The sequence below is a fragment of the Peromyscus leucopus genome, chromosome 12 (genome assembly GCF_004664715.2).
Source record: "Peromyscus leucopus breed LL Stock chromosome 12, UCI_PerLeu_2.1, whole genome shotgun sequence".
NCBI classification, from domain to species: Eukaryota; Metazoa; Chordata; class Mammalia; order Rodentia; family Cricetidae; genus Peromyscus; species Peromyscus leucopus.
The window spans coordinates 62,244,713-62,272,368 of NC_051073.1; the positions used below are offsets into that span (position 1 = coordinate 62,244,713).

The 27,656-nt window shown below is 48.0% G+C and overlaps 1 protein-coding gene across 1 annotated transcript in view; it reads right to left on the reverse strand.

Moving 5' to 3' along the window:
* Slc12a8 (solute carrier family 12 member 8) overlaps window positions 1–27,656 on the reverse strand; it is a 163,053-nt gene that overhangs the window by 105,602 nt on the left and 29,795 nt on the right. The window contains 1 exon segment of the mRNA XM_028886362.2: window positions 21,191–21,422. Coding sequence (XP_028742195.1) covers window positions 21,191–21,422 — 232 coding nt within the window.

Below are 27,656 nucleotides of genomic sequence, written 5' to 3' on the forward strand. Positions count from 1 at the left end.
ACCACAACGGGCCCAAACATGTTCACACTGGATTTGGCACCTAACTATGGGACACACTGACATTCTTTTTGTTGTTTTGTTTTGGAGACAGGGTTTCTCTGTGTTGTTTTGGTGCCTGTCCTGGAACTCTCCCTCAGGCTGGCCTCGAACTCACAGAGATCCACCTGGCTCTGCCTCCCAAGTGCTGACTAAAGGCGTGCACCACCACCGCCCAGCCTGAGAGGCATCCTTGTGTCAGACTGCTGGACAGTGACATGGGAACTCCAGCACAGAATGCAGATCCTCAACCTGGAAGGCCATCCACAGTAACATCTGTCTAGAATCTTCTCTCAGCCAACGCACGCTTATTTATCCTGTTTCCCCAATAGGAGTATGATTTTCTCTCCCTCACCCCCAACCTCAGGGCTGGGAATTGAACTGGGGACCTTTTGAGTATTCCCGGCCATGTACCTTTAACATTCTGATTTGCTGAAGTTTGAATGTTTTACAGGAACACATTTTGCACGATAGGTTTTTTTCCACCTGCAAATTTTTGAGTGTATTACAACGGACAGCGGTCTAGACTTGAGGAAATACAGTCTATCACATCCATTAATCTCCAGTGCTCTGTGAGGCGGGTGCTCTGACTCTGTTTCCAGATTCAGAAGCTGCTGCGCCAACAGGTGATTTCCCCAAGGTCACAGAGTGAGGAAATAGAACAGCCGGAAAGAAAGCGAAGTCCCGGGCCGCTGCTTCCTCCCTGCTCTTATGTGGGCAGATTCCTCCCTGATGTGTGTGCTCATAGATCAGGGGCTCGGGACTGTGGGGGGGCTGCTCTGGGAAGTCGTCTCCACTCTGCCCCTCTGCAGCTCCCCTCTTGTTTCAAGTAGGAATTGGGGCAAAGAGAAGCATGCTTGGGTTTATCTGGATGTCTGTGGGATTTTTGTGTGGGGGGGTGGTTATAACTAGTGCCTCCTCATTACTTTAGGAACTGGAGCACACACACGAGTACCCCTCATGTAACAGCCATCTGGGCTTACAATGCTCACTCAGACAGCAAGCAGATTTCCTGCCTGAATGTACTCTTCTATTCACTTTGGATCGTCTGAATTTCTTGCAGTTGGAGCACCTCAGGAAATCCAGGTTTCTTGGGTTTCTTGTAGGTTTAAGATGATCCAGTGGGGGTCGAACAGGGGAAGCCAGGGATGGTGGGGCCCATCTGTAGTCCCAACACTCAGGAGGCTGAGGCAGTAGATGCGTGTGTGGGGAGCCAGGCTGGGCAGCACAGTGAGGCACCACCACACCCAGCAACTAGAGTATGGGTTCTACGGCTTGGACCCAGGGCCTCAGTCTTGCAAGAAGAGCGCTTTATCCCCCAGCTCTCCAAATTGAATTTCAATCGGATAATAGCTGTTTTGTAACTTAGTCAGGAACAGCATGGGGAAGGGGGCGTTCTAGCAGTTAGTTAGTTAGGAACAAACTAAATCCGTTGTTTAAGCAGAACAGGGACCAGGGTAGGGATACAGCTCGATGGGAGCGTGCTTGCTTAACATGAGTGGGACCCTGAGCTCATCCCCAGCAGTCAAAGGGAGAAAAATGGGGCTCCACAGCTTCACCTCCAAATCTGCAGCTCAAGGCATGCTGTGATCTCAGCACTTGGGAGGCAGAAGAGGAGGATCAGGAGTTTGGAGCCTGATGGGCGCTGGTGGCGCATGTCTTTAACCCCAGAACTCAGGAAGCAGAAGTAGGGGGTCTCAGAGTTAGACACCAGCCTGTTCTACATAGTGAGTTTCAGCCAGGGTTACATAGGATGACGAGAGAGAGAGAGAGAGAGAGAAGAGAAGAAAAGAAGAGAGAGAGAGAAGAAGAAGAGAAGAAGAGAGAAGAAGAGAAGAGAGAGAGACTTAGAGAGATTGAGAGAAAGAGAAAAGAAAAGGAAAGAAAATAAAACTAGACCCAGCCTGGGCTACATAACAAATCCTGCTTTCAACAGTCATCACCCACCCTGGCTCCTTATACATAGAAATATGCAATATTTATTGTTTTAAAGAATAATTATCTGGCGTTTTTAAGCATGGTCTGACAAGGGCCCTGTGAGATTCTGATGTGCCAGTTGATGTAGACATTTACCTGAGGGCCTACTAGAAATGAACTTGAAAACATTAAGAGTGGGGGAATGGTACACACACATGCACACTATCCATACAGAGTATTTAATGATACAGTTTTTCAGAGAAATGGGAAATTTCCCTTCACATCTCTAGACTCTGTGAAGGAGACTGCTGTTTGGGCTGAAGACGTCTGAGACAGACATCATTTTCTCATGCAAAGCATGGCCACATACAAGGAGAATCCAGGCTCTGGGCCAGGCAGAGACCCCAGCTGTCCATTTATGCTGCTGCTCCAGCCAGCCTGTGAGTGAGCTGCAGTCCTGAGACAACGGAACCTGCAGGATGTGTGGTGGGGGAAGCTGCCTACGTGGAGGCCTAAAACCATGAGGTGTGGTGGTAATCTAATTGTACTGAAATATTATTTTGATTGTATGTTAATAAATAAAGTTGTCCGGGGGTCAGAGCTATTAGAGCCATAGCAGGGTGTGGCGGTGGTGGCACACGCCTTTAATCCATAAGATCTTGTGTGTTCAGGATATAGCAGCATTGGAGACATATGCCTTTAAGACCTAGGGGCTGTACATTCAGACAGTGACGAGGCAGTCATGTGTTTGGGTTTACAACCAATGAGAAGCAGAACAACATACTATAAAAAAAACGAACGACAGGAAGTAGGTCTCTTTCTCGAAGCTGGGACAGCAGGAGGAAGGGTGAATTTTAGCTCTGAGCTCTGACTCTCGGCTTTCTCTTTTACATTGTTTCTGTGTTTCTTATTTAATAAGACGGTTGGTTACATCTATAATGAGGCACGCTGGAAACCCTGCCAATGAATTCTGCTCAGTGTAAGCGGCCATGGCCACCGCATCATGGGCAGAGCTGACCTGAGTTCTCTCGGGGAAGAGAAATGCTGAGGTTTGTGTGCCTGACACTACTGGCCGCTTCGTTTCTCCACAGCACATGAGGGGGCTGGGCCACAGTGCTTGTGACAGGATAGGTTTCGGGGCTGGGGATTACATGCGTGCCTACCCACGCGTGCCTACCCACAAGGAGTCACGTGGAATAAAACACATATTCATAGCGGGATTGTGGAACCCTTTGAAAGCTATCATTTTAGGTCATAAACTAACAAGAGGAAAAGTCAGTTAAGATTCCCAGGTTAAAAAACACATTGTTGCTGGAATTTGCAAATGTGTATGCCCTGATGGTGGCGGTGGCCAAATTTGGAAACAGAGCCTGGTATGGGAGTGCACGCCTTTAATCCCAGCACTTAGGAGGCAGAGGCAGGCGGATCTCTGTGAGTTCGAGGCCAGCCTGGTCTACAGAGTGAGTTCCAGGACAGCCAGAGCTACACAGAGAAACCCAAAATATAGATAGATAGATACATACATACATACATACATACATACATACATACATACATAGACAGATGATAGATAGACAGACAGACAGGTAGATAGATAGATAAATAGATAGATAGATAGATAGATAGATAGATAGATAGATAGATAGATAGATACATGCATACATACATACATACATACATAGACAGATGATAGATAGATAGATGGTAGATAGACAGACAGACAGACAGACAGATAGATAGATAGGCAGATAGGCAGACAGACAGACAGGTAGATGAAAATGGCAGCAACTACAACAAAAAACCAAAGTGGGAAATAGGCTAGGGATGGAGGAGATGGGGAAACTAAATAGGTATGTAGAAACAATAGAAAGATGGCATATATATACATATATATATATATATATATATATATATATAGTTTCCAAAATGCACCAGGCCTGTCCCCTGCAGCCCCACGGTCCCAGCTGTGACTTCTCCAGTGTACTTCCGACAGTCCCTCTGAGTTTTATCGCACTCCACCCACCCCACTCTGCCCACACTAGGTTTCCAAAGAGCAATTCCCAATTCAACCACTTCCGGCTTTAAAAGGAAACCCCCTGACCTTCTGCTCAGGTTTTTTGATTTTTTTTTTTTTCTTGCTTTTCTAGCCAGACAGACTCAAAAAAATCCCAGAGACACATCCTGGAGCCTGTATTGTGCCGAGAGCTGTCTGAGACCTCTGAACACGGCAGCTCAACTTGAACTTTGAACATGACATATACTACGTGAACTCAATTATGTTTTCAAGGACAGAAAAGAAACTGTGATGAGATGGCTTTTCTATTTCATATTTTTAAATGAAACATGTGAGCTAGTGAGGTGGCTCTGAGGGGAAAGGCATCAGCCACTAAGCCTGACGACCTGAGTTCAATCCCTGGGACCTACATGATGGGAAGAGAGAACCGACTCCCCATAGACTGTCCTCTGACCTCCACATGTGCCCTGTGGTCCACACACACCTCCACACACACAGAGAAATATATATAAAAACAATTTAAATAAATAAGCATGCGTTGTTCCAAATATAAATTATAAGTTATGTTCAGCATTTAATGAATACGAACAAAAATGAAATAAAAATATGGAAGTAACGAGACTGATTATCCTTTATTTCTCTGAGTGGCAGGATTCTGAGTGACATTTCCCCTCCATCTGCTTTGATCTTTATCTCTGAGAGGAGCATACATTGCTTTGAGAAAAAACTTCATTTCGCGTTTTCACGTTGCCCCTTCCCCCTGGACGGGCTGAACCCCGACCTGTCTGTACTGCCCCACACGATCAAGGAGGTCTTTGATCTCTCCGTGCTTGCCATGTCTTTTGAGGACACAGGCCATGAGAATTCGTTTCCAGTTCAACATCTCCCTGTGTCCTATGAACACAGTCTCCCGAGAGAGATGGGCACGCAGAGGCTGGTCCCCAGGGAGCCCGCTGGCTCAGACTTCCCATGAGGCCCTGTCCTGACAGATCCCTCACTGGGAACAAAGGAAGGGGACCTTCGCAAAGGCACGAAAGGACAGCAGGTGACAGCCATGGCTGTGAGCCGAAAGGTGGATGCTAATGTTTTGTTTATTTTTTGTGTCTGTTTTCACATCCCGACCAAAGCAGATGCTAACTTTTATGGTTTATGTTCCTTCTTCTTCAGCAGCCCACCAGAAGAAAACACTCCGATTTCTTCTACACTATCATCCAAACGACTTCCAGAAGCCTCTATAACCTATCTTATTTACAGAGTTTTATTAAAAGATGTCCACAAATGGCCCCTAGAATCAGGACATAACCCACGTGGTGGTGACTGTCCTGAATACGAGACTTTGAAGTTTGCTGGGAGGGAGAGAGGTGTGTGTGTGGGAGAGAGAGAGGAGAGAGAGAGAGAGAGAGAGAGAGAGAGAGAGAGAGAGAGAGAGATTCAAAAAAGAAGAGCAAATATCACCCCCACACCCACATATACATACCCCCAACACCCATACCCCACACCCCCTCACCCCCCACACACATCCATACCCCACACCTCCACTGCTACATTTTGGAGGCAAAAAAATGCTCTCTCCAAGGTCTGTGATACACACCCATTCTGGAAGCCTGGGAAGTCACAGGCCTACCTAGCTGATCAGGGGAAAGTGCCATCAGGAAGCAGTGACTCTCCTTAAGCCCAAAGCACTTCCATCTAGCCCTCTGTCAATCCCCATCCTACACCGCGGCCTAAGCAGCACATAGCTAACCCTGCACCTCTGGAATTTTCCAGGCACTTTCTCTTCGATGGATCTGATAGCCTCAGGTCAAGGTCATTGCACACCGCTCCCAGAGCATGGAGATTTTCTTCATAACACTTGCCGGGGATGTAAAGGCTGCCCAGTTAGAGGAGAGACTGGCCCTCATTCTCATGTGCATCTTAAACACGGAGCATTTCGTTTGCACGTAGCAGAACTCAAGCTGAAATGTTTTGGTCAACTGATCAAGTAGAGGAGAAAGAAACAGAGGCAGGCTGGGGGACACCGGAGACAGGCAAATGGGACCAAGGAAGGACAAGAAGAAATAAAGGAGCCCAGGAAAGAATGCCAGTTAGACAAGCCTTAAAATGTACCACAAAGAATATTTTTTAGGAAAAAAAGTGCATTTTCCTATTTAAGCCTAAATGTTCATTGCATTCCCCTTTTGGGGAGATGAGGGAATGTTTTGAGAAAGGGTCTCATGGTGTAGCTAAGCTGAACCCAAACTCTGACCTGCTTCAGGATCCCCAAGTGTTGGGGCTGCCGGCACGCACCACCATACCTGGCCCTAGGTTTTCCCTACCAAGGAGACCATTTCTCGGCTTAATTTCAGCCCCAGGGAACATGATTGTGAGAGTAGCCCACGACCGTGGGATGTCCTGTGGACAACATGAGCTCTTCTCTTGATACTGTTTCCAGGTGCTGGAATCATGACATCGCTCTTTTCGCCAGAGCAATGCGTGACGTGACGTGACGCTGGTTTCTCTACAGCCTATAAATACTCTCCGGTGTGTGTGGTCCGGGCTCTCACAGTCATCTTGGACATTGCTCACGGTGCTAATTCACACCTTCTGGCTGCTGTGACTATGGGCCAGCCCAGAAAGCGACCCCTCTGAGGATAGCAAGGGCTCTGTAATATTTATTTTGACACTGTCAGAAATCACACTCCAGTGACCAACCAAGAGAAAACACCGCCAGTCTTCTACAGTGTTATCCCCAATGGCTTCTAGAAGGCCCCGAAGCCTTTTATTTAGAGTTTTATTCAGGTTTCCACAAATACCCCCCATCCCTGGAATCGAAGGTATAACCCATGTAGCAGTGACCGTCCCGAATGCAAGGCTTTGGCTTTGCTAGAGAAGAGGGTTAGCACACTCTCCAGAAAGATGAGCCAATATGCTCCACCCCCAGGTGGAAAATGACACTTTATGAAGGCAAGAAGTAAATGAAATGAAGCATTTTTAAAATGCGGTCGATTTGTCATATAAAATTATTAACACAGAATTTCTGAGTCAAGACAGCAGATGAAATACACGTGCAAATTTATTTCCTCTCTAAATTGAAATAATATGCAGCAAAGAGGTTTTTTTTTTGTTTGTGGTTTCTTTAAGGACATAAATCCGTAAGATTTATGGATTTATTTTTTAATATATAAATCCATAAGATGTATATGAAACAACATTTTGAAAGCTAAAAAGTCGATGTGTGAGCGCTGGTGCTAACCGAAGGTCAAGTTAGCCAAGGAAGAAGCCAGCATAGTCCACGGAGACAATGTGCGAAGACCTTGGGGCTGACGGCACCTGACAGACTTCATGAATGTCTGAGAGATGACAGGTTAAAATAAAAAAGACCTGGAGAAGATCCCGAGGTCACCAGGCAACCGGCACAACCCAACAGAACCACAAGTGGGCTTTTCTACTGTATCACGAAAGCAGAAGCCACCCAGCTTTCCTCCTCAACCCAGACTCCATAGCAAGGTATTGTGGGTAAGCGCTTAGGTTGAGTCTCATCTGTCCTTGTGATTGGGAAAGTACTTCTCACTCACTGTCTCAATTTTCCCATCTACAAAATGGGAATAATCAAAGGACACATTTACTGTGTAATAATTAAATAAACGAGTATAAATAAAGCCGAAAATAAAAGTAAAATAAAGAAATGCCTGGCCTATGTAGTGCTTGATAAACGATAGCTGTTGTCATGATCACCACAGATACGCAATGGCCACACAAGAGCCTTTTTGTAAGCTTTTTCCATCCAAAGGGCCTGGCTGTGCTCAGTCCTCATGCAGAAGCTGTCTGGCGGCCCCGGCTTTCCCATCCTGCCCTAGCTAGATGTAGAGTTTGGATGAAGCAGTGGTATTTGTAACCACTTGCCTAAGTCTTGCATAACCAGGATAAAGGCACGGGTCCCTCACATCACACACTCAGTTTGTGGTAGGCTGAGGATCAGCAGGGCTGCCCTCATCACCAGCCAGCATCATGGGGGTCCTGAAGAAGTGTGAACACACAGTTGTGAGTGATGGCCTCCCTGAAAACACAGGCGCTCACGTGGCCACAGGATGAGGAGCCGGGAGAAGTGGGTTCTATTGCAGCTGTGAGACCCAGCAAATGGCCCTCTAGCTCCCTGTGCCCAGGTCCTCACTCAAGGTCCAGACGCTGTGGGCACATGTTGGTGTGCCCTTGGATCCCATAGGACAATGGTTCTCAACCTTCTAAGGCTGTGACCCTTTAACACAGTTCCTCATGCTGTGGTGACCCCCAACCACAAAATGATTTCCGTTGCTACTTCACAACTGTAATTTTTCTACTGTTATGAATTATAATGTAAACATCTGTACTTTCCAGTGGTCTTAGACGACACCTGTGAAAAGTTGTTCGATTCCCCCAAAGGGGTTGTGACCCACAGGTTGAGAACCACTGCCACAGAACTATGCAGAGAAAAAAGAGGTCCGTCGTGGGGTATCGCGTCTACGCCGAACACAACACCTCATCTAAATCTAACTTCAGAGCTAGCGCTGGCTGGCTCCTGTTTCCCATCTCCTTGTCTAGGCAGGACCCGTAACAATGTTATCACTTTTTAAAACATATGCCTGAACTCGTTCCTATTCCAGACAATTGGCAGGTGCCCAGTTAATAGATTATTCCACCAGACAGCTGAATGCGCTGGCCATTGGTCAAAAATGAGATCACCGCAATCCTATGTGCCGTGTGGAGGAGCCTGAGAAGGAACAACTGGCTATTGGCTAACAAATGGCGATTTACATCCCATCGTCCTACATTTGCCTCCCCTGGTGTCTGGTCCAGAGCAAAAGAGGGGCTGTTTAAGTCAGGCTGGTTTTAGTCTTTGCCCCCTCAGGTTGGTGTGTGGACTGCCTTATTCACGTTAGACCCCCACAAATCCCCAGCCAGACTCTGGCTGCTCTGTGGGAGTGTCTGGCCAACATCCCAGATCCCCGGCCTTCCTCTCAGACCTGCACAGTTGGAAAGAACCAATCAGGAGACCCCCCCTGTCCCAGCTGTCTAGATTCTGGTTGAACTTACTTACACGCGGATATGGGTAATACTCCACATGTGTACCAAGAGGGGCGGAAAGGGGGAGGAGGGAGGAGGAGGAGGAGGAGGGAGAGATACCATTGTAACCAAGCCTGTGACGCAGATGTCGCGCTGTGACCTGGGGTAGGTAAGATGGGCAGCCTGATTTCCCAGTGACTCATCCCCACTCTTTCATGAAATATGTAATGCTTCCCTAAGCACCTCCACGCCTTGCAAACAAGAAAATTCAGGAGGAAGACTTTCAAAGCCACAGCGTCTCACAGCCGTAACCCGTCTTCCTTCCTTCTGCCCAAGGAGGTCTGACTGAACTTGCAGCCGGACCCCACCCAGGGCTGGCCCTCTGTGAAAGCATTGTGCGATCCCTTGCCAGCTGAGCCTGTACAGACAGACTACCTGAGAGCCACTGCCAAAACAGGAAGGCCGGCGTCTCTCCGGGGGAGACAGGGAGGGTCAGCCACCCAGGTCTGCAGGGGCCAAGGGTGACACAGTCCTCCACCTCGACTGAGGCTCCAGGACCTTTCCCTAGGGCCCTGGTCACTCTGGTCCCTTCATTTGCTCAATTAACAGAGTCTCAAACCCCGCTAGGCTGTAGCCTGTTGCCGGGGTGGACACAGAGGTGCTTGAGATCCACCCCTGTTTCCAGAGCATTCATGCTGTTGTAACAAGCCACAGAAGGGACAATCCTGGCAACTGGGCCTCCTCTGGAGCTCTACTCACCCCTGTCCCACTGTGACACCCCGGCAGCGTGCCTCAGATCACTGTCAAAGCAAATGAGGGGTGTGAAGAAGGGGACCAGGCAGGGGGATCCAGGCAGGCCCAACTTCAGCTCTCGCAGAGCTTCCGGATTCCGGCCCAGTATCTGTAACAAGAACTTGCTGCACAGGCCCTCTCTGGTGAACAGCATATGCTGAGCTCTAATATAAATGGATGAACAAACTCTTCACGACTAAATTGCCCGTGATGCCTGCTTCCCATTCATCCAAACACATACACGTTACCTGTGTCCACAAGGCATCAAGTCTTTAGCTAAATAAACTAACATACAATTTGTGGTAAAACTTTAAAATACCAAGAGAGTTTAGGACAGCAATAGAAATGGTCTGGGCTAGGCCAGAAACCCCCATACCCTGGCTCATTCCAAGGATCCAACCATGAAGATAAAAGAGAGTTGGAAGAAAACCAAAAGGACAGGAAGTCAGGAGAGGAATCAGGTATGGGGAGAGATGGGGGAGAAGCAGAAGATAGGAAATATAATAATAATAATAATAATAATAACAATAACAATAATAATAATAATATCATCATGGTGGCATGCCCTTTATCCTCAGCACTCAGAGGTACAGGCAGATCTCTGAGTTCAAAGCCAGCCTGATCCACATAGCACAGTCCAGACCAGCTAGGGTTACACAGTGAGACCCTGTCTCAAAAATAAAGAAATGCTATTCGTCGCTTCCTCTTCCCTTTTACTGTGACCTCAAATCTCAAAGGTTTGCTGCCCCCCCCCACACCCGCAACCAGCAGCTGCAATCCTTGTCTATTTCTAAGCCGGCCTACCTTGTCAGGGAATCCTAGGGAATGACAGAAATGTTCACCTCCGCCCAGGTCAGGCGGCTTTCGGCCTGCAATGCAGAGGGTTGGTGTGGAGACTGGTGGTGGCTCCCAGATTTGCCCCACCACCATGCCCTCCAGGGAGAAGGCTGCTGCGGAGGCGGGGGGCAGAGGGGGGAAGCAGACTGCACAGAGGCAGGCCTGGACGGTCTGACACTAACCCCGCCTGGTTTGGGACCTGAATTTAGCACTCCTTGGCTGAGCGTGTCCATGAGCTCTGTTCCTGGGGGCACCGGGAAAGCACGCTTTGTCACAACCCGGCCTGGTGTTCACAGTCCTCCATCTTGTCTCTTGTTTCTCCTTCAAGGGGCTCAGCTCTGACTATCTGACCGTGCAAGAGAAGACTGGCTGGGACTTAGGCTCTCAGACCCTCTTGATCTGAAAGAATAGAAGCAGTCTGGGAACCCCACCTTTATCTGATGGCACACAATCATAGCAGGTGCCTCTGAGATCACACTGGCCAAGCCACATCCGATGCAATCTCAGGGAAGTTTTTCAAGCTCTTGGGACCTCAACTCCCTTGTCTATAAAGGAGGCCTCATTATCTTACCACCCACCCCGACACTAGTTGTTTCGAGGGTCACTAGGGTAATATGTGTAGAATGCCTGCCTGGCAGCCAGTTCTCTTTGCTGTTTCCTCACATGTGTGTGTGCGCGTGCGCATGTGTACACACATGCACACACACACACACACACACACACACACACACAGAGAGAGCAAGGATGCGTGAGTGCAACTCTTGGCTGAGTGTCAGTCACGAGAAAAGTTTGTATCAAAGATCAACCCCTACCCAGCACACTCCAGGCCACTCTTGACTCCAGGTCTCCGCGAGCCTGAGCACTGACAGCCATGGTCTTCGTCCCCACTGTACCTCACTGCCCTCTGAAGGAGGCAGGGCAGAGGCCTTTACAAGCAGAGGACACTGGGCAGGGATCCCCAACCCAAGCAGTTTGGAAACACAGACGGACAATCTCCATCCAGAGGTACAGGACTGAACTAGGAGGGCCTGGGATTCTCCCTGATTCCACTCAGGCTCTACTGGTGTTTTGGGGTGCAGGCAGGGTTCAGGGCCCTGAGGACCAAGGCTGGAGTGAAGCTGGGGACCCTCGTTGAAATTGTTCTTTGTCTACTCCCAGACTTTGCCTCTCTGCTGGACCAGCAAGGAGCTAGTTGCACACGGAAGGCCTGAGTTCTCAGAAACCACTTCCCCTCTCCAGGCTGCTGCTTCTGCCTCTCTGAATTAACCTTGCCCAGTCCCTGAGCAGAGCTGTTTATGAGGGTCACTTGAGAGCATGTGTGTGACAGTTCTGGATGAATAGCGCCACCCATCCCTAGTCCCAGTGCAAAATGTAAACACCGGCTCAGGAGGAGCAATCCACACACGGGAGTGAGTGTTTCCGCCTAGGAAAGGGAAAAGGGCTGAGTGCTGCCCTGGGATAAGGCCGCCTGCCCAGAGGCCAGGGAACGGACAGACTGCAACTCCACACAGAGGCCACTGAGGGCACTGCAAGACCCTTCAGGCAGGCCTGCCCACAGCCCGGGAAATACTTGGAGACAAAGCATGCGGAGTTGGTGTCCACCACCAGGGGCAGGAGCCAGGTAGGAAGGCACCAGGCTGGGAAGGTCATGCCACAGGGGTAACTTGGCCCCTGTTCCCATTCTCAGAGTGAAGTAGGGTGCTAGAAATGGGGTGCAAGACAGGAAGGTGTCCCACAGTAAGGGCATGGAGGCCTCGCTCATGGTTGCCACAGCCTAGCCAACTGCACCTGCAGGGACAGAAAAGGCCCTGCAGTCTGGCGTCTTTCACTTAGCGGACTCTCTGCATACCAGCGTTTACTGCCTATCTCCATAAGCCAGTACTGAGCATTTCTGGAAAGCCCAAGCCTTGCCCTTCTTAGCCACCACGTGGGCTGACTCTAAGCTCTAGAGGAGCAGCCAAAATCTCTGCGTTCACCTTGCTCCACGGGATGGAGCTCATGCCTATATTATAAACCTGCTCAAAAGTCCATGACTTGGTGCATAGGCCTTAATCGGGAACCTAAGTCTATCAACTCACAGATTTGCCTCTCTTGGATGCTGGACCAGCAAGGAGCTGAACATGGAGGCCTGGGTCCCTAGAAATTATTTCCCTCTCTTGATTGCTGCTTCTGCATTTCTAGGTAGGGAAGTAGCCCTGCCCAGCTTCTGCCACAGTGTGGTTTTTGCTAAGTGGATATATTGTCCAGGCTGCCTCTAAATAGTGATGTGTAAACCCATAGATTAGTGCTGCCCTCAACCTTGGCCAGGGACTCATAACTAGTCGAAGTGCTAAAACTAAGTGACTAATGAGCACTCCATCCCACCCTCAAGGTTCAGAGACCATTTTGGAAGAGAGGCAGAAAGAATCTAAGAGTCAAGCCTGGACCACAGTGAGACCCCATCAAAAAAAAAAAAAAAAAAACTAACAAACAAACAGAAAGGAATCAGAGTGGAGCAAAGGTCCTGGATTTAGAGATCAAAGAACTCAACGGAGCCTCGAGACAGTAATTTCAGCAGAGAGCAGGGGCAGGCATGCTTGCTGCTGCCTTCTTGGCGCTCCCACGCAGTGACTTTGGCCTTCACATAGCCAAAACCAAGCCCCCAACCTCACCAAGCAGCTTCCAGCTGCTGGATTCTGCATGAGATGAGCCTGCCCTGGGCTGCTCTGACTGAGAGGAGACAGCAGAGGACCAGAGTGGAGCGGGGGTACGCAGCGTGGGCTGTGAAATGCAGGGTTATGTCTCAGAACCTTGGCACGCACCTTCTTGGATAATCCAAGGATTAAGCCTGGAGACTCACAGTTTCGTTTTAAAGTGTAGAACCTAGAATTAAAATGTACCACATGTCGCTTCATCTTCTAAAACGTATTTTCTCTATATCTGCCCGAGTTTCATGGCAGTGAGATCATTTTGGCCCGAGACTCGTCTTACATAAATGAACATATGAGCCCTCAAATGGCATTTGAGGAACTTTAAGACAAATGTTTGAGGGTGCCGTGTCTAAACCGCCATGCTGTTCAGCTTTGCACGGTGCCGCTCGGTGTCTGGCGCTGCGGTTTGTGCTTTGGGAAAGACAGGAGAGGGCAGAGAAAGAAAGAAGGACCTTTGCTGCCAGCCTACCGTCAGAACCAGGCAGTGAGGGAGAGAGGTGGTAAGGTAAGTCAGGGCAGAGGACACGACACAGAGACCCTCATCTTGAGACAGAAGGACCCAGTGCACACACACACCCACCCACCCACACATGCGCACACATATATGTATGTAAATAATTTACAATTTAAAAACATTTTTAAAAGACAAATGTTCAAGCCAAGAATTCTAATATCCAACTGTTGTGCTCATCGATGATCCCCAGGGAACAGGTCCAAGGTCCCAGGGATGCCCGAACCTGCAAACCTCGCTAAACCCTGCATTTTCCCACGCATACCTGTGAAGATGTTAATTTATAAATTAGGTACAGTAAGAGGCTAACAAAAACAAAACCGAATAATTGGGAACCTTATGAATGATTCATGAAATGTTGACAGAAATCCATGAATTACATCTTGAATTTTCCATTTAATACTTTTGGTGGGTAACCTAAGCTTCAGAAATTAAAAATTGTTTTTAAAGGAGGATTGCTACAGTCAGAATTTAAAGGGGGAAAGTGGGGGGTAAGCTGGGTGGGTGTGGTGGTACACACCTGTAATTGTAGCACTCAGGACGTCGAGGATTGGGAGTTCAAGGCCAGCATGGTAGGAGTGATTTAAACAACATACAAAATAGAAAAAAAAAAAAAGGTGTGGATGGATGACTATAAAAGAAATAGCTGTAACCCACAAATTGAAGGTGCTCAAGCTGATAAATAGATTTGTTGTTGTTGTTGTTGTTGTTACAGGGGTGTGGGAGATGGTTCAGTGGTTAAGAGTACTGGCTGCTCTTCCAAAGGACACGAGTTTGGTTCTCAGCACCCACAGGGTGGCTCACAACTACCTGTAACTCCAGCTCTAAGGGATCTGACAGCCTTTCCTGTGTTCTGCGGGAAGCCACGTGCACGTTCACATATACACACAAACATATAATTTCAAAAAAAAAATTAAATCTAACGAATTTTTGTTATGGGAATTATAGGGCATCATGGGTAGACAGGAGATGTTTAACACTTGGAGAAGAAACAGGCACGGGAATCAGAATAGCGCCTGACGCCGTGGAAAGCTAGAAAGTGAAGCAAAATGATTTCACAGTTCTAGTCCAAAGTATTTTCAACTTGGAATTTTTTTATCCAACGTCAATCACAGCTGAAGATGGAGAAGTGACACTTTCTGGGACCCGAGAGAGGGACCTAGGAAGGGAGGTGGGGAGCTCCAGTATACCAGCGGGGACCCAGCAGAGTGGCCTCTCTCGGAAAAGCAAGGCTGGAGAGAGGCTCCCACAAGGGGGGGGGGGCTCTGGGCTGACACCAGGGCAACTGACAGAAGATGCCTCTGTGGGGCATTTTCTCCACAGTAATGGGCCACAGAAAAGAAAGCAAATGAGAAGCGATGTGTGGCAGGGCGAATGGTGGCCTCCGAGCATGTGTTCTCACCCCAAACCTAAGAACCTGTAAAGAAGGCCTCATTGGGGAAAGGGGTCTTTGCGGCGTACCTAAGGATCCCCAGGTGGGATCTGTCTGGATTAGCGGGTTGGCTGTATTCACAGTGACACATTACGTTATTTTGTTGAAACGCTGCATACACGAGAGCCATGTGAAGAGGAAGGCAGAGACTAGAATCATCAGCCACTCCTAAGGGACACCTGGGCTTCCAGAAACTGGAGGAGGGCAAGGAAGGGGTCTCTTCTAGAGACCTGGGGGGACGGTGACCCCAAGACACTTTTGATTCCAGACTTCTGGCCTTCAGAACTCTGTGAAAATATATTTCTGTTGTTTTAAGCTCCATGGTTGTAGCAGATGGTTAAGGCAGCCCCAGGGACCTAACACACAGAGTCCATTTAATTTCAGGAAAATACACAAGGAAGTAAACAGAGTATATAGCTCAGATCAAAGTGGGTATTTTATGTATGTATTACTGCTTTACATCTAATTTTAAAAGGACGGATGACATCAGGGGAAAGCCTCAATGCCTGTAGCACGCATCTAGCCTGAGTAAGAAGTAAGCCGACATTGTCTGTGTCGGATTCACTGCTAAGGTAGAGAGCTTTAGGGACCATCAGGGAACTAGAAAAGCCAGTGGAAAAGAACAGGGGGAGATTATAGACAATTCAAGAGGAAAGAAATAGAAGATGCAATAAAAATGTGAAAAGATATCCTCAATGGTTTACAAAAAGCAAATTGAAAGAAAAGGAATACACACTTTAATCCATGACATGGCAGAAATTTAAAAGATTATGCCTACCCAATATTTTCCAAGATATAGGTAATCAATAACTCTTATCTGCCACTGGTGTGAGTTCAGAACAATCTAATTGGAAGGCAGCGTGGCAGAACCCAGCACAATTCAAAGTGCTCTTGATCTTCCTCCTGTGAATTCTATGTATGATTTGCTCCTGCAGAAACAGGCTCCCACGTCTGAACAGGATGTTCACATCAGCCATATTGTAAAGGCTCAAGATGGAGAAATCTAAACTTCAGTAACAGGACTTCAGACTCAAAGTATGTTTAAGTCAGTAACAGGGAAATGTTATGCAGTATGTATATCCGTATATGCACATAACAACCATTAGTGAAAACAGAGGCATGAATTTGAAAGCAATAAGGAGAGATGCAGGGGAGGGCTTGGAGGGGGAAAAGGCAAAGGGGAAATGACATATTATGATCTCAAAAAGACAAAAGAAATATATTTTTTAGAGTGACTAAATTCCATACGGACAGAAGGATGCCACGAGGTGCCTCAGAACAGGAGCTGGGACAGTAGCAAGTGCAGTCCTGTGTGCTCATCTCTTCCCCGGGCCATATGTGCCCTTCTCCTCCCGGGCCACATGTGCCCACCTCCTCCCGGGCCATATGTGACCATCTCCTCCCAGGCCACATGTGCCCACCTCCTCCCGGGCCATATGTGACCATCTCCTCCCAGGCCATATGTGACCATCTCATGTGCCCATCTCCTCCTGGGACATATGTGCCCATCTCCTCCCAGGCCATATATGACCATCTCCTCCCAGGCCACATGTGCCCATCTCCTCCTGGCCATATGTGTTCACCTCCTCCTGGGACATATGTACTCATCTCCTCCTGGGACATACGTGCCCATCTCCTCTTGGGACATACGTGCCCATCTCCTCCTGGGACATATGTGCCCATCTCCTCCTGGGACATATGTGCCCATCTCCTCCTGGGACATATTTGCCCATCTCCTCCTGGCCATACGTGCCCATCTCCTCCTGGCCACAGGAGGGGAGCAGGGAAGAAATACTCTTCCTTTTATAGGCGTCAAGATTCAGGGGGGTTCATAATATAAAAAAGAAACAGTTTCCTTTCCTTGCTTTCTTTTGTCTCGCCACCTCCCCCATTCCTTCCCTCCTTTTTTGAGACAGGGTCTTACTCTGTAGCCCAGGCTGACCTTAAACTCATGCCAATCCTCCTGCCTCAGCTTCCTGAGATCATAGGCATGCAGCCATGCCTGACTTGTCTTACCTTTAAAATACAAATAAAGGGGAACCACAGTACAAGTAGATCTAAAAATTTTTGTCCTGTTTTTTTTTTTTTTTAATTTTTCAAGTGTTAATTTTTGAGTATGGGTGTTTTATCTGCATGTATGTGTGTGTACCACATGTGTGCCTGGTGCCCGGAGGCCAGAAGAGGGCGTCAGGGCCACCAATTCTCCAGCCCCATATATATATGTGTGTGTGTGTGTGGTGTATGTAGTGTATCACGGGTGGGTATATTATATATGCATGTGTGTGTATATATACACATGTATGTATATGTATGTATGTATATATGTAATATATATATATATATATATACCAGTCTGAAGAGATGGCTCAGAGGCTAAGGGCTCCCACTGCTCTTACAAAGGATCCAGGTTCAGTTCCCAGAACCCACATGACAGTTCCCAATCATCTGTAACTCCAGTTCCAGGGGATCTGATTGATTCCTTCTTTTGGCCTCCTCAGGCGCCAGGCATGCACACAGTGCATAGACACACATGCAGGCAAAACACACACACAACAAACAAACAAATCTATCTTAAAAAAATTAAGTAACACCAGCCAACGGAAGGAAAAGCAGAATGGAAATAATATAGCCTCACATAATCTCAACAACCACTGCTAACATCCAGGCACATTTCCTCCCGTCTTTCTTCAAATGTCTTTTTCCCCTTAAAGTTGAAGTCATCTATCTGCTAAATCCATCCTGAAGGTTTATGGTCTGGTTTCAGCGTGGGCTTTTGACCGCAGAGAAAACAGTCTGTTTGATAAAAACCAATGATGCCGAAAACAGATACAAGAAGGGCCCGTTGCTATGGGAATTATTGAAAATAAATTCCAGCTCCTACTACACCCCGCTAATGTATTGACCAGAAGGAAGAACAAGCATTTGAAGTCACTTCGAAGAGCAGCCAAGAGCATTTCCAATCAAGAAGGAGAACACACGAGCCTAGCGAAGCTCAAGGCGGCCAGCAGCACTGCCCTGCCAGTCAACTGTGGTCTCCTAGCAACCGTGTCAGGGGAGGGGAGGGCACCTGGGAGTCAGGGACGGGCAGACTGTTTCCCTCAGAGCCATTGCGGCAGGATGGGGCAAGGCCAGGGAACAGCACACCTTCCCTCCCGCAGAGAAGCCCCAGATAGCACACGGCAGCACTTCAGGTCAGCCAGGGGACCACCAGGCCCTCGGCACTGGAGTGACTCCTGAGGACCCCTTCTGTACAGGAGTCAGCCCCTAAGTCGGGGGAACTTCTGGAGGTCAGTGGGGCGCAGCCAGGGAATTCAGAGGATATGCAATTTCTGACATTGGAACGATAGTATCTGAAGAAATGGTACTATACGCCAACTCAACTCTGAACAGTAGTCTACAACCAACAGCATTTAAAAGGCAAGACTGGGGGGCTGGAGAGATGGCTCAGGAGTTAAGAGCACTTGCTGTTCTTCCAGGGGGCCAGAGTTTGATTCCCTACACCCATGTCAAGCCGTTCACAACCATCTCTAACTCCAGATCGAAGGGATCTCATACCAGCAGGCACCCGAACACACCTGTGACGTACACACAGACAGACACACGTACATTCACATAAATACAAGTAAAACCTACAAATATATTAAAAATAAAAGTGAAATGGTGCACAGACATCTTAAGTTTGTTTGTTGTTTGTAAAGGCAAGGGGTGACCTCAAAGCAGGGAGCAGAGAGCAGACAAGCAGGCTGTACGAAAACAGGCCTCTTCCCAGCCCAGGACGGGCTCGGCTGCGGCAGCCTAGCTCTGCCATGCGTTAGCACAAACCACAGCCTCTTCCTTTGTCTGTAAAATGGGTATCCGTGCTCCCATCTCAAGGGGTTCTGGTAGGGGCTGAGTAAGATAAGCTGTGCCCAGCATGGCAGGAGCTTGGGCACAGTGACTATCACCCCCACCACCCCCACAGGTCCCTGTCTGGGCTGCAGGTGGTTTTAAACACCACTAGGCTCTGTCTCTCCCTCTCTTTAAAGCCTGGTCTCTGTTGCCACACAAACACAGAGTTCCTGGAGTGTGCAGTACCAGGGCCCTCTGCAGCACCCTGGTGACAGATGAGCATTCCGAGGACAAGCATAGTTGACCTTGATGCTAAAACAGCACACATCTGGAAGCGGCAAAGTTACAGACACCCCCGCCCCCCATGTCCTTCAGAGCCCTGCGATGTAGGATTCACACGGCCAGGCTTCCAGGATGCAGAGGAAACCCTGGGTTCCATTAGAGCAGCGGTTCTCAACCTTCCTAACGCTGCGACCCTTTAACACAGTTCTTCCTGTGTGGTGACCCCCAACCATAACATTATTTCACTGCTACTTCACAACGGTAATTTTGCTACCATTATAAATTGTAATGTAAATGTCTGTGCTTTTCCCATGGTCTTAGGTGACCTCTGACCTGTGGGTCAAAGGGTCTTGCCCCACAGGCTGTGAACAGCTGGATTAGTCAGTGATGAGTTCATTCAATAGTTGCAATATTCAATGGGCATGGTAGTGCACACCTTCAGTCCCAGTTCTTGAGGGGCAGAGGCAGGCGGATCTCTGTGAGTTTGAGGCCAGCCTGGCCTACATAGTGAGTTCCAGGAGCTACATAGTGAAACCCTGTCTCAATAAAATAAGAAAATAAGCCGGACGGTAGTGGTGCATGCCTTTAATCCCAGCGCTCAGGAGGCAGAGCCAGGCGGATTTCTGTGAGTTCGAGGCCAGCCTGGTCTACAGAGCGAGATCCATGACAGGCACCAAAACTACACAGAGAAACCCTGTCTTGAAAAACCATTTACTGATCCCAAAGAGTGAAAAGCTATCTCTGGTCACTTGATTGTTTAAGCTTAGGTAAGGAACACTCATTCTTATTTTGAGAAATAATTTAGCATATAAAGCAACAGATTATCAAACATTTCAGTAACCATCTCTGTGAAATGACAGTTTCATAGTTTGCTCGTTTTTCTTTCTTTTTTTAATTATCTATTTTTAATGTGCATTGGTGTTTTGTTTTGCCTGTGGAAGGGTGTTGGTTGAATCTCCTAAGACTGCAGTTAAGGACAGTTGTGAACTGCCATGTGGGTGCTGGGAATTGAACCCAGGTCCTCTGGAAGAGCAGCCAGTGCTCTTAACCACTGAGCCATCTCTTCAGTCCCCAGTTTGCTTGTTTTTGAAGATAAGGTCTCGGTATTTTGTTCGAAATCTTCCTGCCTCAGCCTCCCAAATATTTACAGGCAGGTGCCACCATGCTCAGAAACATCTGTTTACATCAAGTTCTTAAAGAAAACTTCCAGAATACCTTGAAGTCCGTTTCCCTCTCTATCCCCACATTTCTTTCCTGCTCGCGTCCCAGTCATTGCTGTGGATTTGGTCTCTGCCCATCTGTTTGTGCTTTTGTTTGGAAGAAGTTCTGTTGTCTACATTTCTGTACTTTTTTTTTTTATTTTTATAGAAAGAAATTCGGGGCTGGAGGGATGGCTCAGCGGTTAAGAGCACTGACTGTTCTTCCAGACGACCTGGGTTCAATTCCCAGCACCCACATGGCTGCTCACAACTATTTATAACTCCAAGATCTGACACCCTCACACAGACACACATGCAGGGAAAATACCAATGGACATAAAATAAAAATAAATAAATTTTTTTTAAAAAGAATGAAAGAGAATCAGGGAAAATACATGAAGTAAAACTCGTGTGTGTGTGTGTGTGTGTGTGTGTGTGTGTGTGTGTGCTCATATGCATGCCTATGTGTGTGTATAGAGGGGCTTCTGGGCCCAGGGAGCTGCACCAAGGTGCAGCTGTTCACCTGGTGAGGACCCAGCCCCCAATAATTGTAGGTACAGCCTGTGGAAAGGGAGGGTACTCTGCAAATTATACCCATCACCATCTACAAAGCACTGTACTCCAAGGGCCTACCTGGGTCCAGGTGGGTGAAAGAGCCCACCACGAAGTCCAGGGTTGAGACAGCCAGCAGGAACAGCAGCAGCAGTTGGAGGCGGATTATCCACTTCACACCTGCTAGGTTGATGCCCAGCAAAGCCAGAAGTACAGCGACTGAAATTCCTCGCACAGCCCAGATGTTCCCAAGGCCCAGCAGATCTGAGATTGACTCGGCGAAGCCTGTGATGTACATGGCACCTGCAACACACTGCCAGGCAATTCCCGATGGGAAGAGCCAGCAACAGAGAGGCATCAGCTGCAGACCTGCCTGCACGCATGCATGCATGTGCGCATGCACACACACACACACACACACACACACACACACACACACACACCAGCACTATGGCTCTCTGCCTGGGAAGTAGCACCAGGTCAAACCTGCTCTTCCACAGGGGAACCTGCCTCGGGGTCCCATTTCTGCTCATTCACATCTTGAACAAGAAAGGAATGAGCCCCGGGTTGAGAGCTGTCAATGGTAACCAAGGCAAAAAGATTATGGGATACTGGGTCAAAAGGCCTTTGGCTTTCTGCCTGCACTATTCAAGAACTAAATCTCTACAGCAAACATGTGCACACAGGGCCCTGTCCTCAGAGCCCAGCAGCACACTCCCACAAACATAGGAACACCATTTATTTTAACTTGCGTGTGTGAGCATGTCCACCTCTTTTTCAAAACAGGGTCTCTCAGTGGCCTAGGACTGGCCAAGTAGGCCAGGCTGGCTGACCAGCAGCCCATGGAGCCTCTTACCTCTGCCACTCTAGTGCATGCCACCACACCGTGTTTGTTTTTCACACTGGTTCTGGGGATCACACTTGTGCCCCCAGGCATACAAACAAGCATATTACTGAATTACACTATTTTCCCAGGCCTGTAAATCAGGCTGTTTTAGTTTGGTTTATAGCATTTGGTTTTGGTTCTTTAAGACCTGGACTGACCTGAATCTCACTATAGATCCCAAATTAACTTCAAACTCGAGTAATCCTTCTGCCGCAGCCTCCTGACTGCTGGAATTCCAGACATGAGCCACAATCCCTGGTAGTATTAGTCTTTTGCTTATCTAGCTGTCAGGCATGGTGGCACGTAGCTATAACCCCAGTACTCAAGAGGCAGAAGCAGGAGGAACACTGAAAGCTGAGGCCAGTCTAGTCTACCTAGGCCAAGCAGAGCCATGAATGAATAATATGAAATTTAGAACTAGAATAAAAAAGAGTGGGTGGCACATCTTTTCAATGTGACAAGGGTATGCACAGGCTATCCAGGTGAAGTCAGGGTCTGGTTCACGACTCACTATTGATTAAATTGGCACTAAATATCCCCCACACTAATCTATAGCAGATGCAGAAATAACTTCTGCCTGGTAGACCAGATAGCCCGGAGGATTATGGTTTGCAGTTCTGTAACAGTGGCTAGCTTGGTGTCCAAGCCAGCAAACTTGACTTCCCATTTACTGACTAAAGCGCCTAACTGTGAATGTGCAGATTCGATCTGTCCCTCTGGCCCCATGCCTCACTCCTCCATGCTTGCAAACATCTTACTAGTAGGCTGCACTCATTCATATACTAGCGTCATGGTTTTACATTAGTTGGAAAATTTGAAAGCAGTCCAAATAAGAGTGACATGAGCCAGGTGTGGTGGTGGACACTGTAATCCCAGCACTTGGGAAGCAGGGCCAGGCAGATCTCTGTGAGTTCAAGGCCAGCCTGGTCTACTGAGCCACACAGTGAGACCCTGTCTTTAAAAAAAAAAAAAAAAATATCATGTGTGGGCCAGCAAGACAGCTCATCAGGTAAAGGCACTTGCCACCAACCCCAATGACATGAGTTTGAGTTCTAGGACTCATAGGGTTGAAAGAGAAAGCCAGCTCCTGCAAGTTGTTCTTTGACCACCACATGGACACACATACACAATACACACATACACACATAATACACAATACACAATACATGCATACACAATATACATACACACATACACAATATATATACACACATATACAATATACACACACATACACAATATATATACACACATATACAATATACACACACATACACAATACACATACACACAATATTTACATACACATACATACATTAATACACACACACACAATAAACAAATGTAATAAAATGTTAGTGGCATGAGCATCATTTTGTGCAATCATCAACCTCAGTCCCCTTCTCTCCCGAGCTTGGTCACTTCACTGACCCCCAGGCTCTGCTGGTCACCCTCATCAGTTACAGTCCTGCCCTTGCCATTATCCCAGGGACAAATTCAGCTTGAGCCTATTCAAGCTCTTCCTTTTCCATGAACTTCCCATCACTCAGTAAATGTTACACGTACCGCCACTGCTATGTAATTATCTGAGTCCAGACTCTACTATCTCCTGCACCAGGAATACCAACACCCTTTCAAAACAAAGCACTTGGGCTGGGGAGATAGCTCAATGGATAAAACACTTGCTGCACATGTTTGAGGACAGAGTTCAGATCCCCAGAACGTGTGGAAAAAGCTGGTCAGGTGTGGTGGCCGATGGTAATCCTAGCATTCCACTCTGAGCACACAAAGGGGATCTCCAGGGACTCCACAGCTGGAATCAGCCAGTTCTGAGTTCATCAAGAAACCCTGCCTCAATAAATAAAGAGTAACCCAGGAAAATGGCAATGTCAACCTCAGACGTCCACAACATGCACACACACACGCACACACACATGCACCTATAACCATGTGAGCACATGATCAAGCAAGTGCACACCAAATACAGGTTAAAAGAGTCTGTATTGGTTTCACCTCTTGGGTATCCTCCATTTGCTGAGCACGGTGCAAGCCTTTAGTGACCACTGTGTGATATGCTAACTTGCATAGTCAAGTGCCCTTCTCGGTGACCATTCCTACCACCCAGATACATCTGGCTGGGAGAAGTCCTGTTGACTTGGCCAGCTTCTGACAACACAGTACAATGTCACCATACGCTCCACACAAGGAAGCCCGTCTTCCAAGGTGAACACAGAAAAGCATAAGGACTCTCTCCCAGCCAGGGTTCAGCTGAGGAACAGAATCAGTGAATGCACATGGGATTCCAAAAGGGGATTTAGTGGCTTGCAGAGACAGAGACTGGTAGTCCCACAACGGTCATTTACAAGATGGAAAGCCAGATAAGTGAATGGCTGCTGAGTCCAAGAAGATGGAAACCTCCAAACAAGAGGGACCAAAATGCAGCCCCAGTCTTAAGCCAAGGGTCTGGAAGCTCTGTGGAAGTCACTGGAGTGGGTCTGCGTCAAAAGGCTGCCAAAGCTGGAGTCTGATGCCCATGGGTGGTGGTAGCAGCATTTACGCACCTGCTGAGGAAGACCTTACCATCCGCTCTGACTTCCTCTGTTCTTGTTCCATCTAATTCCCAGCTTACAGGACGGTGGCACCCACGGTCAGGACAGCTCCTTTGCCCCTCAGCTGTCCACCCTCACAGACACAGCAAGAGGTGGTCTTTACTAAGTTCCTCTATCTCCAACCAAGTCAAGGTCAACTATCAAGCTGGGGATGAGGGCACTTGTCTAATAGCCCAGCACGAAGACAGTAGAGGCAGGAGGGTTGTGAACTCAAGACTAGCTTGGATTACTTGGCAATATTCAGATAGATTAGGCTATATAGCAAGATCCTGAGTAGGGAGAAAGGGGAGAGCCACCCCAACATCAGAGTTATTGTAAGACCTTTACATTTCTAGCTGGTAGACACACCCATCGCCATAGAACTGGAATACCAGCATACTTTTGGGGCGTACTGACAATGGTGCCTTGTACCCAGTTACAAAGTAAACCCATCTCTGGGAAAGAGGAGCCTGTGCATGAGCTCCTACAATGCAAAAAGGATATTCCCTTCTGACTCAGAACTCATGGCTTAGCCCACATCCGGCTTGAGACAGCTGACACAGGGCGGGTCTGAACTCCAAGCCTTCCCGAGCAAGCCAGCTGCCCTAAGGCATCCACGCTGGAAAATGCTCTTCCTTGGAAAGCATTGCTGAGTTTCTGTAAACATTCCCAGAGCTCATTATAGTTGGAAAGAGTTTTCATTTCCTTCTAACATAATCAGGGACTTTTCTTTTTACCATTTTCAACATAGAAACATCTGTAACTGCCTGTCACATAAGGTGGGGCGGTGCTCAGCATTTGAAAGGGAGGAAGAGGCATCTTCTCAGGGTAGGACACCTCCATCCCTCCCAGGGTACTTGTTTTGGCTGAATCGGGTGCTCAGGAGACCTGAGACAGGCACAGCCCTCCACACTCTCTCCTCCAGGCACAAATCCTAATGTAGGCTGCAGTGGGCAGCGGGTATGGATCGTGGAGCTGCTCACTCCCACCATGAAAACCCCAGGCCTCTCTCTGGTCTAAAAAGGCTTTCTGGTCCTCCACTCTTGCCGTAGAGAATCCAGCACAGAGCACATTAGCCATGACGAATGTTTTGGACACAGTCAACACAGGCTGAAGCCAGACATTTTCACATCCAAGTAAGTAGCCCAAGAGGCTCCTCGGATGCCCCACAGATGGGTGGCATAGGGAGGGGGAGGGTTTCTAGCTGCAATCTTCTCCTCTGGCCATGGATCTGGTCCCATAGGTAGGGCGGCTAGCCAGGCCTCCAAAGTGCGGGAGGAAGGATTGAGTGTGTCCAGGACATGGCAAGATTTTTTTTTATATATATATATATTTGCTGTTTCATGTGAGGCTTTTTATTAATTGTATTAATTTTTATTTTACGTGGATGGGGGCTTTGCTTGCGTGTATGTCCTGTGCACCACTTGGGTAACTGGTGCCCGCGAAGGCCCAAAGAGGAAGTCAGATCCCCTGACACTGTGTCACAGGTGGCTGTGGACCATCATGTGGGAGCTGGGGATCGAACTCAGGTCTTCTGGGAGAGCTCTTTCTTAACGGCTGAGCCATCTCTCCAGACCACACAGCAAGATTTTAAAATCATGATTCTAATCAGGCATGGAGGCCTGTAATTCTAGCACTTCAGAGGCAGAGGCAAGAGGCCTACCATGGGTTCAAGGTCATCCTAGGTGTCCGGATGGAAGCTCCGCCCCCTCCTCCCTCTCCAAACCCTGCCCCTTTCAGAAAGCCTGTCCAGCAGCAGCTCCTCCCCATCCCCCCAGCAGCTCCAGACCGAGCCTGCAGGGTATTTAAGCTCCAGTCCATAGACCTGCCGTGTGATTTCTCTTCCTTCCCTCCCCTGGGGATCACCCGGGAATGCTTTGCTCCGATCAAACCTGGTCTTATTAATTCAGCTTGATTTGGCTTATTACATCGGTGGAGAAACCCATTACTGGGGGTTCAAAATACTTACCACTAGGCTATAGAGTAAAACACACACACACACACACACACACACACACACACACACACACGAAGTTAGGTAGGTAAGGAAAGAGGGGCGAATTGGGAAGAGCTTGGGTGTGTTTGAATATGATCAAAACACATCATGTGAAATTCTCAAAGGACTAATAATAATAGTTTTAAAATACAGGCGCTGGAGACGGATCAGTGGCTAATAGGACATATCCCACATAACAGGTCTCCAACCACCTGCTAACCCCAGCTCCAGGAACCCAGCACCCTCTACAGACCTCCAGGAGCACCGCCCTCATATGCACACCCTCTACAGACCTCCAGGAGCACCGCCCTCATAGGCACACCCTCTACAGACCTCCAGGAGCACCGCCCTCATAGGCACACCCTCTACAGACCTCCAGGAGCACCGCCCTCATATGCATATCCCCTCAACACCACCGCCACACGCACATAATTAAAAATAAAAAGTAATGCCAGGTGGTGGTGGCCCATGCCTTTAATCCCAGAACTCAGGAGATGGAAAGACAGACGACAGATCTCTGTTAAGTTCAAGACCAGCACAGTCTACCTCGTGAGTTCCAGGCCAGCCTGGGCTACATAGTGAGACTGTGTCCCCCAAAGAGCTGGTTGTTTAACATGCGACATGAAATAAGAAAGAAGGCTATGGGAGCTGGGGGGACACAAGGAGGGAAGCAGGGATGGGAGAGGGGGACATTGACAGTGACAGATTTCCAGGGAAAATGTCACAGTGGAAACCTCGTTCTTTGCAACTTCAGATGAAATGAAATTATGGGACAACTCTTTATCTAGATGGGTCAAGAAGAGAGGTGAATTCAAATGATTAAAGGAAGGAAGGAAGGAGAGAAGTGTCATTACCAGACAGAAAGAAATAAGGAGGATTACAGGGGACCAGATAATGTGTCAGTACTCCAGATAACCTGGATATGCAGAAAGACACAACCTACCAACACCACACAAAACAGAATCAGGACACCCCCGTGCAGGTGGAGAGTATGCTAATAATTGGGAGATTTGAAACAATGGCCACCAAGAAAACCAGGACCAGATGGCCACACTGCTATGCTTCACTTAGCATTTA